Source organism: Falco punctatus (assembly GCF_963210335.1).
Source record: "Falco punctatus genome assembly, chromosome: 8".
NCBI lineage: Eukaryota > Metazoa > Chordata > Aves > Falconiformes > Falconidae > Falco > Falco punctatus.
In genome coordinates this window covers 33,085,007-33,100,016 of record NC_137588.1, presented here as the reverse complement: position 1 = coordinate 33,100,016, position 15,010 = coordinate 33,085,007, and the positions used below count along the sequence as shown (strand labels likewise).

General features: G+C 51.0%; 1 protein-coding gene across 1 annotated transcript; it reads right to left on the bottom strand.

The window, feature by feature from the left end:
* Positions 1 to 1,786: 1,786 nt before the first annotated feature.
* Positions 1,787 to 3,826, bottom strand: C1QL2 (complement C1q like 2). Its single transcript, XM_080398709.1, has 2 exons — positions 2,918 to 3,826; positions 1,787 to 2,583 (listed from the first exon to the last, which is right to left on the bottom strand). The coding sequence occupies exons 1-2, from the start codon at positions 3,554 to 3,556 to the stop codon at positions 2,404 to 2,406; spliced, it is 819 nt and encodes a 272-aa protein (XP_080254835.1). The 5' UTR covers positions 3,557 to 3,826; the 3' UTR covers positions 1,787 to 2,403.
* Positions 3,827 to 15,010: the final 11,184 nt, after the last annotated feature.

Below are 15,010 nucleotides of genomic sequence, written 5' to 3'. Positions count from 1 at the left end.
ATAAGAGATAAGTGGAAAATGAGACATCTAGCGAGGGTGGTTCAAGCCTCCTCATGACATTGATAATGTGCAGATACATAGATCACTGTCGGGGCAAACCGCCACTGTGAGCCTGTGTCTTCCCATTGCCTCATCAATCCATCATCCGCTTAGCTACTGACACCTTGGCAGGCACACACCGCCAGCCCTGCATTTGAATTGCAAGGAGCAGGCTCCACCAGGGAATACAGATTTAAAAATCTAAGATTCAAATTTGTTTAAGTATTGTGAACAGCAATTCCCTTGCAAGGCATCTTCATTGCCCTTTTGCCAAGGGGGAACAGTTGGGTCTTTGTTAGAAGTACAAATTGCTTCTTAATGCAAAGGATAAAGCAGAGCCCAGGCACCTCCTTAGAATTCCTCCTGGCTCCTGCTAATGCTGCTGCATGTCAATTTTAATTTTTTGAAATTTAAACCGAGGGCTTTGTGTCTAAGCTCCATTTCGTCAGAGGGGAGGGGAGGAATAGTCAAAAAGGATTACTGATCTGGGGGGAATTGAGGATCCATAGCAATTATACTTCATTTGGGTCTCAGACACTGATTTTAATCATATTCTAAATAGCACAAATCGACAAGACATTAGAGATTGAGAAGTGTCTAACACATGTACCTCATCATGAACTCTGCTTCCCTCAGCTGGGGCATGTTTGAGGACGGGATGAAGGGAGGAATTGCGCTCTCTCTCTGACCCTCCTCTTCCAGCCAACGAGAAGACAATACCCACTGAGGACTAGGTAGGAGACAGAAGAGACCGTAAGAGCTCAGTCATCACTGGGCTGCCCCAAAGTGGGGCTGGAACAAGTCCATCCCAGCTGTGGTTCCCTTTCCTCCTGCAATGTCAGGGCAGGGGCAAAGCTCCAGCCACGGCAGAGCCGCTGGAGTCCAGCTCCTGCCTCTCTTACCTGTGCAGCTGCATTAATGCTGCAAAGGGCAGTAAGCTGACAGGGAGGTAAGACCTTCAGGAGGGAAAAATGAAATTACAAGACAGCAAAACAAAAGCTTTTGTTCATCAGCTTCACTCTTTTAGCTTCAGCAGAGCAACCCGTTAACCCAAATGGAGGAGGTTACCTGCTGAGGTGATGATGAAAGATGCACCCCTCCACCAACGGGTCAGAACCGCACGCACTAGTTACACACCTGTGTGCTCTTCAAAGGACCTGGAGTGGTTGGGGTTTACCGAGGACCAGCAGGAGAAAACCTTTCCAAATGGTCTGAATCCGCCAGTCTCCAGTGAGCTTTCTCCCCCAGCCCATCTCAGGGACTGTGCAGACCCCCCTACGGTCAGGTGCGGTTTCCAGCCCATACACACACTGCACATGCAGGGGTTTAGACAGACTCTCTCCCCCGCTGCCTGACATTCGTCAGGCGTGTTACAGACACATGGCTTCCCCTAACCGCTCGCTGATTGAACCACTTTCCCTGTACTTTACTAACCTCTGGATCAGGCTCAGACCCACTAAACCTGTTTACACTTAGATCTGCTCCACACCCCCACTTCCGCCTCTTGATGACTGTGTGCCTTCTTTTTGCAAAACTGCGTAAATGTGAAGCTTTTTTTCCTCTCCCTCTGCTTCTTCCCAGCCCCCTTGAACAACAACCAAGACCTAGGCACGGTGCCCCATCTGAACTTCACATTTTGTTGCAAACCTAAGGGACTGAAGTGACCCCCTCCTTTACCTCCCACCTTCCCGTGGCACCACCACAGCACTCCTTTGCAGCACTGGAAGAGACAGAAAGCAAGAAGGCATTGTCTAAAAACATAATTTAATGTGGTATTTTGGTGATTGTGGTCAACGACTGAATTCTTTTGCAGACAGGAACAAGTTTGACGTTAATGACAACCATCATTCAAACGAGCATTGCATTGCACAGAAAAGAAAAGTTTACACTTGACCCCATACAAACAAAGCAGCAGAGGAAAAACCAGTTATGGTCCAGTCCCGCCTCGTGAATAGTCGACCTGGAAATTCATCATCATAATTAATACTCATTGATGAAAAAATGTGGTGGGTTCAAACACTGTGCGCGGCACAGTCCCAACTGTAGTTACACCCCCTGGGAACCGCTCGAGAGTTGCAAGCTGCCGAGCTCCTCGTGTGACACACACAACACCGGGGCTGACAAAGGGAGAGGCTCAGGGGAAACGGGGCAGAGTAAGGAAGGGGATCGCTTTGTTTCACGTCTATTTTGTTTCCACAGGGATTAAAAAAAAAATAATTAAAAAAATGCAAAGTGGTAATGAAGCTAAAGTGACCTGTGGAGACAGCTGACACCAGCAGGAACCGCGGCACGATGGGGTACAGAAACGCCGACCACCCCACGCGCATCCGTGGCGGGGCCAGTTGTGTCGCATCGCTCATTGTGTTAATCAGGGTATAAAAGAAAGCCAGAGAAAGTGCTGTACTTATTGTTGTTGCCTCCGTGCGCCTTGCCTCCGTCCAGCTTGACGTACACCTCGTCGCCGGAGTCCAGATGCAGCACCACACTGTTGCTGGCGTAGTCGTAGTTCTGGTCTGCGTCTTGGGCGATGGCACTGGCCCGCACCTGCCAACACAGCCGCGGGGCATATCAGCCCGCCCCCCCCCCCCCCCCGAGCCCCTCCATCAGCACCACCACCCCCCGACGTCCCCTCTTCCCCAGCCCCTCCGCTACCCCCGCGGCCCCCCTCCCGCCCCCCTCCTCGCTTCTCCTTCCCCCCATCCCGGCAGGAAAGTTCGCAAGTCGGGAGCTCGGAGTTCGCGGCGAGTGCGGAGCCGCTGCCCCGGGCGCACCGCCGCCCGACGGCGGGGGAATGCCCCGGCGGCTCCGTGCCCCTGCGGCGGGACGGGACGGGACGGGGCGGGGAGGGGAGGCCGAGCGGGGAGCGGCGGGGACCCACCTGCCCGTTCTTGCAGAGGTCGGCCCACATGCTGGTGCCGTCGCCGCCGCGCATGAGGATGTGGTAGGTGAAGAAGTAGATGCCGCGCACCTGGCAGGTGAACTTGCCGCTGGCCGGGTCGTAGTGGTTGCCCAGGTTGGTCACCACGTCGTCGAACTTGAGGACCTCGTAGCCTTCGTGGGGGCTCTTCAGCCCCACGTAGAAGGCGATGCGCGGCCCGCTGAAGGCGGCGCTCAGCCCGCCCGCCGCCTCGCCGCCCGCCGCCGCCCCGCCGCCGCTCCCGCCGCCGCCCGCGCCCGCCAGCGCCAGCCCGGGCAGCCCCGGCTTCCCCGCGTCGCCCCGCTCCCCCGGCGGGCCCCGCGGCCCCGGCGGCCCCGGCTCCCCGGGGGGTCCGCGGGGGCCCGGCTTGCCCGGCCGGCCCGGCTCCCCCTTGGGTCCCTGGACGAAGGGCGGCGGGGGGTTGGCGCCCAGGTCCTGCAGGGCCTCCACGGCGGCGGTGCTGCCAGGGCCGGGCGGCCGCCCGCCGCTGTACGGGTCGCAGATCATGCGGCAGGTGCCCATCATCTCGTAGTGGGCGCCGCTCTCGGCGGGCGCCTGCAGCAGCAGCAGGGGCACGGCGACGAGCAGGGCGACGGCCATGGCCAGGGCGAGCCCGGCGGCGGCCAGCAGCCGCCTCCTCCGCTGCCAGAGCCGGGCGGCGACGGCGAGCAGGTCCTCCTTGCCGTGCGAGGCAATGGTGGCGCGGGGGGCCGGCCGCTCCCTGCGGGGGACGGCAAGAAAAGGCGGTGAGACCCCGCCGCCGGCGCCTCCCCGCCCGGCCCCCGCCTCAGCCCGCCCGCCGGCCGGCCGCTCGCCCCGCCATGCCGCCGCCGAGAGCCGCCGCCGCCCCGCTCCGCTCCGAGGGGACTCGGCGCCCCGTCCGCCCGGCGGGGCTGGGCCGGCGCGGGGGCGTCACCGCCCCCAGCGGGTGCCCGGCTCTGCCCCTCGCCCCCGCCCGGCTCTGACCCTGGCCCACGCGGGGGGCCGGGCCCGCCCGCCCCCGTCACCGCCCCGACGTGGGGGGCGCGGAGCCGGGCGAGGCGGGGCGGGCGGACCCACCTGCGGGGCCGGGCGCGGGGGGCCGGGGCGCAGGCGCCTGGGGGGTCCTCGGGGCTCCGCCGCTGCGGCCCGCGGTGCGCCCGTCTGCCGCCACCGGCCCGCCCGCCGCGCGGAGCGCCGGTGCCGGCGCGGCCCCCCGGGCGGGGCGGGCGGAGGGGAGGGGAGAGGCGGCGGGGCGTCCCGAGCATTCCCGGGCTCGCCGGCGTCCCGCTGGCTGGCACTGGTGCGGGGAGGACCCGGGACCCCGCCCGCCCCGCCCCGCCGGCACCGGCACCGGCACCGGCACCGGTGGAGCCCCTGCGGGCACCGCCCAAACTGCGCCCCACTGCAACCGGGACGGTCGGGGACGCGCCGCATTGCCCCGTTCACCTGCCGCCCGAGCCTGCTTCCTCCCTCCGTCCCTGCATCCCTCCACCCCGCCCACCACCCCGGCATCCCTCCATCCCCTGGTCCCGCCGGGGTGAGCTCCCTGCCGCCGCCGAGCCGCACCGCCGTCTGCGGGAGGGGGGCTGCGAGAGTCCCCTCTCCGGCAACAGGTTGCCCCGGCGTGTCGCCGTGGCTCCCGCAGCCTCCCCCCGCCCAGCCTCGGCGGCCCGAAGACGAGCGGGACAAGGTCGCGGGTGGATCGTGCCCCTCAACGCAGCCAAGTGGAATTAAATGAAGTTCGTTACACCCGCCCCGAGCTCCCGAAGGCTGGCGGGGCTCGCCGGCAGGGAGGGGGCCCTGGGCAGAGCCCCTGGCAGGGTTCGGGGGGGGCTACCGCACGGCAGGATTCACTGCGGAATGATGGGTCCAAATCAAGTGGGTTTTCCCCCAATCGAGATACTGTGATTAATTGCCTTTGATTTGCTGAGTAAGCGGTGCTAGCGCAGCGGGAGCTGTGACAGCGTTAAGTGCCCGCAGGGATGTCCCCTCCGGGGGGTAAGCTGAGCTCGAATCCCCCCAAGCCCTGGGCTGAGCCCCCGCCCTGGATAGAGAGATGCGAGCGGTGCAGGGACCACACGGGTGTCCCAAGGGCAGCGCTGCGGTGGCCCCCGCTCCCCTGGTGCGTTCGAGGGGTGAATTTCCAGCGGCCCCCCCTGGGGCTGAGCCCGTCTGTGCTGTCTCCAAACTGGCGAAGCTGCAGCCGCTCAGCCCGATCCCACCGGTGTTGAAGCTGATGGCCTGGAGGCATCACATGCGAATGGTGACACACAGGCTTCTTCCAAGAACTGTAGAAATGCCCTAAAAGGACTCGGGACTCTTTTGTTAGCTTTCCTTGAAACTTAGGGAGGGGACGTCAAGGCTTTCCCATCTGGAATGCACGCACTTCAGGACCAGATGTCATCTCAGTTACATCCCTATGTGCATCCAGCATTTTTTCCTGGAGTTACTCGAGCTTTGCTCTGCTGCTGCTGAGATCAGGTTCCAGCCCTGCCCCTTCAAGTCTCTGATTATGATTATGTTTTTTTCACATCTATGTATTTGAAGCTGGAAGTGAAATTAATCTTGTAAATGAAAACCTTCCCCTGAGAATAGTATAGTTAATCGCATTAGAGTAACCATGTCTATTACTTAGCACAATGCAGCTAAATGTTTTAAGAGACAAGATTGTGACAAAGACGTAAGTCCTTTTCCTCTCCTCTGAATTACTAGTTGCATCCCACAGCGTTATTGTAAGTCCCCACACTTCTCTAAAGCCATGTAAAATGATTTCTAATAGTTGTTTCTCTTACAGACCTAGTATAATTTTCCATATATTAACTGTGCTAAATACAAATAAATTCACAAATAAATTACACTGCTTTGCTGATCATCCCTACTTAAGCTTCTGTTAATTTCCCTTTTGTTCTGCTATTTATCACTGCTCAGCTCTCCTGCCTATGTGAAGCCTTGCTATTCCCCTAGAGCTCTGCAAACCTCCCTAACATGGCTTTTTAATCTCGTGTTTTCCAAAGGCAGGAGCCACACAGTAGCTTTTTTAACCCTTTTCTGAATAATTAAGTTCTTGTACCATTTGGGCTCTGTTCAACTTCCCCATTTGCATTAACTCACTTTTATAATGAGGTGACTGGTACTGAGAACTATATTGCACACAGAGGCTCGCCAGCCCCTTCTGCAAAGCCAGAATAATTTTGTGTGGCGGGGTCTGTTATTCCCACGGATCAACAAGGACAGATGAAGAAGAAATGTATTGCAACTTTCAGCAGGACAAAATTGGCACAGTTCTTAATGAGGACAGCTGAGCACTTGAACAAGCAGGTAGAGGAGATTACAGAGATATCAGCACTTAGGTGTCAAATTCTAGCAATTTTGTCTTGGAATAATTTAATTACTTCTTCGTGATGCGGTGAGATGGACTGATCACCTAGTTAATCCCTCCATCAGATTGCTTTAAGGTAAACACAATGCGACTTTAATGTATAACTCCAGTAGGATCTACATTCCCAGAGACCTGGAGTTATGGGCTGACTGATGTAATGCATCTTGTGCCCCAAGAAGTAGCACCGTGATTGATGAGGCAGCTGGTACCACCCACTGATCCTACAGTAGTAGGTATTCAGGAATATAGTTGCAAAAAGGTACATGGAAACACTCAGCTTACAATTTTGATATAGGCTGCTACTACGCTGTTAGGTGCCTGCTTTCTGTATGCAACGGGATGCACCGCAGCAGTACAAGGAGCAGGAAATTACCAAATCAGCTTAATTAGGCAGTGTCTGAAGTACTGCCTGCTCTGCAAGGGACCTTTCTTCCTTTGAGGTGGCAAGTACCAAAGCCCCGCTTAGAGTCAGGCACTGCGCATCTTACAAAAAGTGAGTCAGGTTGGTGCTCCATTGCAGGCTGCTCAGGGCTAGCAAGACTCAAATGCCTCTGAGTGCGCCTAGAGAGAGATAATGGCACCCAGGGAGCATCCCTGGTGTAACACAAAGGGCATCTGGACCTCGGCATTAGGTGATGGCTGTTGTTGGCCAAAGCAATACTTATGCACCTAAAAGCTTGTGGTGCTTTTTTTATGGATCTAACTCAAAACTCAATTTTCAGATGTGGTGGAAGGACTCAGGAATCTGACTGCTCAGGGAAGGGTTTGACAGATCAGGCAAATTTAGAAAGTCAAGAACCCAGACAGTTTGCACTGAAGCTTCAAAATGTCAGGGGCACATGAATTTCCAGCAGTTACCATCTCCTTAATTTCTGCCTCAAGGCACGGCCACCCAGTTCGGGTTACTAGTAACCCTCAAAAGTTGTTTCTGGTCCATCAGATCCATCAGATCTATCTCCTGCAGTCACTTCCAGCGTGTCTGCTGGATTGGGCCTCTTACGACTATTGCACGCACTTGCCAAGACATACAAGGTAATGGTGAGGACGTCAACCTGAGATGTTGGAGACTTGATCCAGTCTTTCACCATTTCCCAGACTTGCAGGAGACTTTCTAAAAGTCTCTTGCTAGTCTTCCAGTATAGTCTCAGCCTTCCAGATTCAGAGTGTTGTGAGTTGGACCTTCTTCGGCTTGTTCTCTAGGCTTTGTTCTGCTCTAAAAATAGCAAAACATTCACAGGGGCAGAGGAAGGAAGCAAAATTCATGGGCTGGGAAGAGCTCCCTCCCAAAAGATGCGAGGAAAGCAAGCTGATGACCGAAGAAGCTCAGGGCTGTTTTCAAACCACACTTGCCCCCAAGGCTGAGCCACCTGACATGGTATGACCGGAGTCTGTCTGTCCAGGAGACAAGCACAGGACACTCCTCCAGGCTGCGTCTGGCCATTCTTATTTCACAGGGAGGTTGTCAGCAGAGTGACAAGGAGGAGATCTGGATTCAGCTCGATTTACTGCCTGAGAAATCCCAACCTGTGTTCCCTGGGAGGCTGCCACAATCTTCCAGGGTGCAAGCTACCCAGGGGAGGCAGGGAGAGCAGGGAGGAGAGCACTGCCTGCCCTTATGTTGAATCTGTTCCTCTTTGCATAAAAAGAATTAAAGATTCATTGAGCTAGAAAGAGAGGAAGACCAAAGGTGAGTATAATTTTTAATTTAGTGGTGAGAGCACCTACCTGATCTGGAGTTTCAGTCTTCCTTCAAGAGCTGTTTGTGAATTCCAGCCAGAAGGTGATGTACAAATGCAATGTCAAAGGGAGCAGGTGGCTCTGGCATGCACAATTCCCCTTCCTGAAGGACCATCTCAGCTGCTGAGCTAAAGACTCCTCTGTGCTGTCTCACTTTCTTTTCTTTCAGGTTTGCTTTTTTATTTTCCCCCCTTCTCAGCTACACATCCTCAGCACAGATCAGCTCATGAACAGAAGCACATGCTTTTCCCCACAGCCAGCAAGAGCTGGACCATACCCTGGCCAAATCCATACCATGGGCAGGAGCCGGCGGGACATAGACCCACCGAGGCAGTGGAGGTTCTGTTCTTCAACATGCACAAGCTGGCTGTTGTACATTTGACGTTCTTGGGGGCTAAAAGTAGGTACCTCCTGAATTAGGTGCCTCTAGGAGCTGAGAGAACCTTTTTATTTCAGTGTTGGGTTTAGGTGCTTAAATTCTGCTTTAATCCCTCCTTTCAGTTCGTTTTGAAAAAGTAAGAAGAGCCGTAGCAGCTCAGGCCTCATATTTAGCAAAAATGTCAGGATTAAAGTAAGTCTGTGGTGATACTTCCCCAGTATTTTCTCTCAGCCTCTAGCAACCCATGGCTTAAGGACTGCCTGGGCCATAGTAAAATACTTTTAAGAAGCTGAAATCAAGGTAACTGTGAGTAAAGGCACAGCCTTTCTATCAGCACCCTCACCCATCCCAGTGAGTAGCTGTGTTTTGCTGTCTTTTGTCATGACTCATGGAAGTTATGGATAACGTTGCCCTCTGATCCTCTGAAGTGCTTTGTTCATTGCCTTTCTCACATCACAAGACTCACAAATATTTCTCATAGCCAGAATTAACTATCTGGAACTCCGTGTATTCAACAGCTGGTAAAACATAACATATACAGTCCTTATGCTAAAATGTTCACATTTCTTACCGAAAGCAAATTTGAATCTGTTAATGTTCAGAATGCATGTAATATTACTTCCATTCACAAAATATAAAAGATAATGATACTGATTATTTTTGCTTAATGGAGGGAAAAGTTTAGAGATGGTTAGGCTTATTGCATTAACTGCCATCATTCCCCACAAACACTGTGCACTGCTTTTTGACCTAAGTTGGGATTCCCAACAGTACTTAGCAGCACAATGGTAAATTTACTCCCCCTTGATGGACCCAGTTGGGTACATGGAGTCCTGCACAGCAGTAAAAGCATTTTATCACATAGAACAAGGCCAGGAGCTGGCTCTTGTCCTACTGTCTGTACGGCAGAGTTACAGTAGCCCACAGAAGCTTGTGCTGCTGTAGCAATACATAAAATTCAGACCATATAGCCAGAATCAGGCCCCCTGTACTGACTCAGTATCTATTGCAGATCCTGCACAAGGAGAAGTTTGCGTATAATCCAAGCAGATGTTGCAGCCGGATAGGTTTTATCGTATGTATTGATCACTGTGAGCTGCTGCTATTTGCACTTTACCATATCCACTTGCTGTACATGGAAGACAAAACCTGCTGGCTCTGTCTTTGCAAGGGGGTGTTTGGGCAAACACGTTCAGCTGTTTACAGGAGAGCAGTTCACAAACCCCAGACCTGCCCTCGGGGTGCTGCTTGGAGAAATACCAAAAGGTGCAGAGAGAATCAGTGAAAGCCAAATGCTTTTGCATCCCCCAAACAGGTACTGCTCACCAAACTCAGGAGAAATCAACCTATATTTTCTGGAAAAGACCAATTAGAGCAACAGAACCTTGTATCCTTCTTTTGACCCAGTGGGACTTTTGCCCTTGCCATCTCTCAGAGCAGGGTCATATTCATCAAATTCATCAAAGCTTAGATAAATTCTGTAGGAACAGAGAAACGTCAAACAATGACTGAAGCTGGTGCTGAAGGTGCCTGGTCCAAATGTGGGTGGCTACTCGTGTCCCCAGGAAAATGTTAGGAACTGTACGGGAGCAGCAGCTGACACCCAGCCCCAGCAGCTGGGATGATGGAGGAGATGTTACAGGAGCTCCAGGCTGTTTAGGAGCTCCCCATTCCCAGAGCAGGTCTTCAGCTGGACCTAAAGCAGGTTTAGAGAGAAAAGAACTGTCCTTAACAAAAAGCAGGACATGAGCAACATCACCCATTCAACAATCAGGTTTGAATGACATCTTGCTTAAAAACAGTAAATTAAAATGAAGCAAGAGGCCAAGTTAGCTTGCCTTTAACCAGCTGAAGGCTGGAACTTGGGTCACAGCGAAAGCAAATTCAACTCTCCTAATTCTCTGCTTCTCAGTATATGTTTACAAACTGCTTGAGGGGAAACAGGTTGGCCCTAGATTTGTCTTGTTTAGTTTGTCTCCTTAGATAACTAATGCTTTTCCAGTGTGACTGCTGGGATAACTCTGCACTAGCTACACAACCAAGTTCCTGCTTTTTTAATTGAGCTAGGGCCTTGTGTACAAAATGCAAATAACAAAATAATAATTAAACACATCTAAGGTAAACACACCAGTAACCCAAATTTGGAGGTCTGGTAGAAGAAAGAGATCCTCCCCTTGCCTTCTGAACGTAACATCTGTGCGCCTGGCCACGCTGTTCAGCGACGTGTGTGTGTATCAAACCAAACCCTGGGCAGGCTCTCCAGCTGGAAGTCACCCATCTCCCTTCCAAACCCCCTGAAATGCCTGGCAGGACTCAGCTCTCAAGCCTTCATGACTTCAGAAGATGGAAGGGGGAGGCTGGAAGGTCAGGGTGCTAAAATCAGTCCATTATGCAGATCCCTCATCTTCATTTAGCAAAATTTCCACACACAGCCACAAGGCTTATTATTTCTATTCTGTGAAGGGAAAAATTGCTGCAGGGAATTGATGTGCATGGACAGCTGGTTTCACTGGGATGAAAGACACACATTAAAAATGCTTTTGAAGTGCATTTGGGCTTCCCTCTGGGAATTTACTAAACCTGCAGTCAGGTACCAGAGAGAGTTTGTCCCCTGAAGGCAAAGACAAGAACAAAATTAGTAAGAAATAATAGCCAAACCCACAGGTGTGACAGATGGCGTTGAATGGACATCTGTTGAAAGAACATTCAGTTACCATGATAAACTTTTACCTTACGTCCCCCAGAATTAAATGTGTTCCTCTGTTAATCATGTAGCATGAAAAGGAAGATGTGAGGCTCGGAGACCCAAAGCTAAGGATGTCAGGAATTGGCTTTACACCTCTGTTGGGTGCAGGAAGCTCAGGGTGAGCAGGCTGTAAAAGCTGGAGGAAGGCATATGGACGAGGTGGGGCAGATGGTCTGGCTCCGCGATGCTTTGCTCTGGTTTCCTGGTGCCCGTTAGAAAGGGGTCATGCCACCGAGCAGAGGCAGCTGTAAGGTTGGTGCAGACTCCGGTTGCTTTGTTATGTTCAGCCAAACAGCCCCCGATGAAGGGGTCTGACTGCTGTTTCTGGAGTAAGGGGGATTTGGGGTGTTGCTGGAGAGAAGACAGAGAGCAGGAGACAAAGGCCAAGGAGAATCAGTCCTGGCACAGTGGCATGGATCAGCCGGAGAAGCTCTCCTGTAACTCTGGGATACTCAGGGAATTAATAACCAGACTAACTGTGACAATTGTTTTTGAAAAAGCCTGGTTAATCTGGGAGAAAGAGTAACCACAAGAGAAAAACATGGATTTCCGTAAAAATGAAGCTTTAAATAAGCACCAAAGTAGGCGAGGTGGCTTTGTGAAATTTAAAAAAAAAAACATTTGATTAAAACATGGTGAAATTGTCCCAAAATATGTAGCCATCTATGATGACTCTTCAATGTAAACCCACATTAAAAGCATGACAATGGGCTTTATTTAGAAACATCCTGACCTTTCTCGTATGACTCTTGTCCTGCCTTCTCGTTACTTGTCACTCTCAGTCACTGTATCTTGCTTAAATGAAAAATGTAAGCTCTCCAGGGCATAGGACTGCATCTCTTGTGTTTTTTCATCCGCTCTGTACAACAATGCATGCAGCAGGGAGACTCATAAAACTGTTAAATAAAACACAGCTAAAACATTTCCTCTCCAATTTTTCAACTTTACCAAATTTCCTCACAAGAAAAAACCACACCTCTAGCGTGGATGTTAGCAAGAAGTTATTTGCTCACGTAAGTGAAAGTTAGGCTAAATAATAACCACAGAAAAGTAGTGCTCTCCTTGGTAATGATGTTTATTAAATTGCAGAACGGTTCCTGGGGGAGAGCAGTGGAAGCCCATTGCTGGGGATTGTGAGAGTGAGGGTGAGAAAGCCAGAGACCGCACTGCAGGGCTCGGTGCCCTGCTGGCAGGAAGACGGATGAGAAGCCCCAACAGTCTTCTCTATTTTGTTCTTCTATGATCCTTATAAGAGAGATTGATGCTGACAGCATCCAGGTGGTGCGTCCGTGACTCAGCTGTCACGTCACTGCTTACGGCTTAAAGCCAGTGAGTCAAGGAATGAAAAACAGGTGGAAGGAGGAGGAGAGCCCTCCTGAAGTGCTCACCTCCAGCCATCTCTCGCTGAACGAGCAGGGCCAATTGCAGACCACAGGGACACAGAAGAAGGAGAGGCAATGACAGAAGGAACGGCTGGTCACCTTCCTCCAAGGGCAGCAGGGTTGCAACCTATTCTCCACACCTTACGTGGTGTGGAAGAAAAGCCTGGTGTGAGTTAATGGACTTCTGTGAGCCAGAAGTGTCCACCCTATGTGGTAGGTCTGAGGCCCGCTGACTCTCGAAACTATGCTCCATAGGCAAAGCTGTAGGTGAAATAAATATTAAATCCATCTAGTTCAGTTCACGCTAGACAGAAAAGGTAAGGTCGCAGACGTCTGGCCACATATTTTTCATCAATACGAAGTTTACTATTATGGATCTGATTTCAAGCTAGACCCTAAACCCTGTTCTGAGAATGGGTCCTCAGTGTGCTGGTGACTGTGACAGCAGACACTATTTCTCTGAAAAGCCAAGAAGTCCTAGAAAACAGAAACAAGAGTCCTTGGAGGCAGACTCCTAAGTTCAGGTGGCTTCTGAGACACTGCTGGCTGTCTGGGAAAGTTCACGAAAGAAATCTGCCACACCTCAGATCTAAACCTGAATCTATTTTTTTTACTACTGCCTTGATTGCAAGGCCAGCATCTTGTAATTCACAGTAGCAGAAGGTCAATGGCATCTCTAGAAGGTGGGTATTCTGGAAACTTCATGACCTCCCCGAGGAACCTGTTGCAATGTTTAGTACTCTCTACCATTCACAAAAACATTTTCCAGCATCTGATCTTAATTTCTCTGCTGCAGTTTAAGCCCCTAATTCCTTGCCTTATCCATCACAGATGGAGAGAGCACGTGATTCCCTTCCTTTTGGTGATAGCATTTCACACACCTGGCAACTGCCACCTTGCTTCTTCCCTGGTCAGTCTGTCCTGCAGAAGCTCAGTCCATGCTTTCTTCATCACTGCTTCATTTCCATTGTTCCCCCTTGACTTTCTCCCTTTCTCCCATGATCCATATGTTTGTTGACATGCAGTGCTCAGGACTGGGTACAGGAGTCTTTAGCCAAACCTTTCTATTCATCTATTTCATAACAGCACATCACTGCTGACTCACATCCAGCTTGTGATTCCCATCACCCACAAACCTTCTCCAAAGAGCAGTCAGTGCCCTGTACATCCCTGAATGTGTCACCTCCCGGTTGTCCCTGCTGGATGACATTCTGGTCTCCTTCCCATGTGATCTTCGATTTGCCACTATCATTTGGACTTCTCAGCCTCTCCTTCAGCCTGCCAGCTGCCACCACCTGCTTGTAACTTTAGTGACTGTTCCTCATCCTGTCATCGGTATCTTTACTAGTGATATAAATAGTACCAGACCCCTAGAAAGTCCCACCTTCTCTGTTCAGCTCAGTTTTGTAGCCATCCTACACTGTTTTGGATGTTCCTGCAATGTTAAGGGACAATCTTCCCTAGATCCCTTACAAGTGTATCATGCAACACTGTTAAAAGCTTTTCAAAAGTCAAGATGTATGGTACCTACTGCTTTGCTACACACACAGAGAGCAAAATTATATTGGTGCAACACAATCAATTCTTGCCAAAAAGAAAAGTGTGCTGGCTATCATTTATCCCTTTATTATATGAGTATTAAATGTTTTGGTAGCTGCCTAGGAGCCTGGCATGCATCAGCACCCTCCTGTGCAAAGTGCTATGCAAACTCAGAACCAAAAGATGGATCCTGTACCAAGAAACTCACAATCTAAGTAATCTTAATTTTTCCCCAAAGGAAAATGACAGTTTTGTCCTTTTCAGACTTAACATTGAAGCATCTAAGAAAAGGAGAGTATTCATTCTGCAAACCTCTTTTATCACAAACTAAGATGGCCACTTCTTTCCGAGGAGTCCCAAACAAGTAGATGTTACTGGTATCATCAAGAGCCATATCTAAGTCTTGGGTTTAACTGCATAAAGCCTCACTTAAGACTAAAAGACATCATTTGTCTGCATCCCCCTCACTGTCTGCTCCCTCGCTGTCTGCACCACATAGGATGCAAGTCAGGCAGTTCTTCAGTTTTCAGACCTGACTGCTTCCAGTATGAGTGACACATCTTATGGTGACACAACTGCTGCAGGGTCTGCAGGAATTGTCTGAAAGCCAAGAGATCTGTCCAAAGGAAGGAAAAATGGCAAGGATATAGTTATGTGAAGTGAATGAGTAAAAGGCATCAACTCCAAGACTGCGAGGCATAGTAAGTGAAAACGTGGCATTTTGCAATGCTCCTGCTGTGCAAAGTAAACTAATTTTTAAAAGTGCTAAATCATGGCACTGGTTGTGGTGAGCAATGACACTTGATCTTATTTTATGGAGTTTTGATCTTCACAGACACAAAGAAGACTGTTATCAAGCTAAAGTATTCCAGCCAGATAGTCTCTGACTGTATGTTTGCAGAGCACCTGT

Coding starts and splice junctions, on each gene's coding strand:
- C1QL2 (XM_080398709.1), bottom strand. CDS start 3,556: ATGGCCGTCGCCCTGCTCGTCGCCGTGCCCCTGCTGCTGCTGCAGGCG. Junction 2,584..2,917: donor ACCTCTGCAAGAACGGGCAG/GTGGGTCCCCGC, acceptor CTGTGTTGGCAG/GTGCGGGCCAGTGCCATCGC.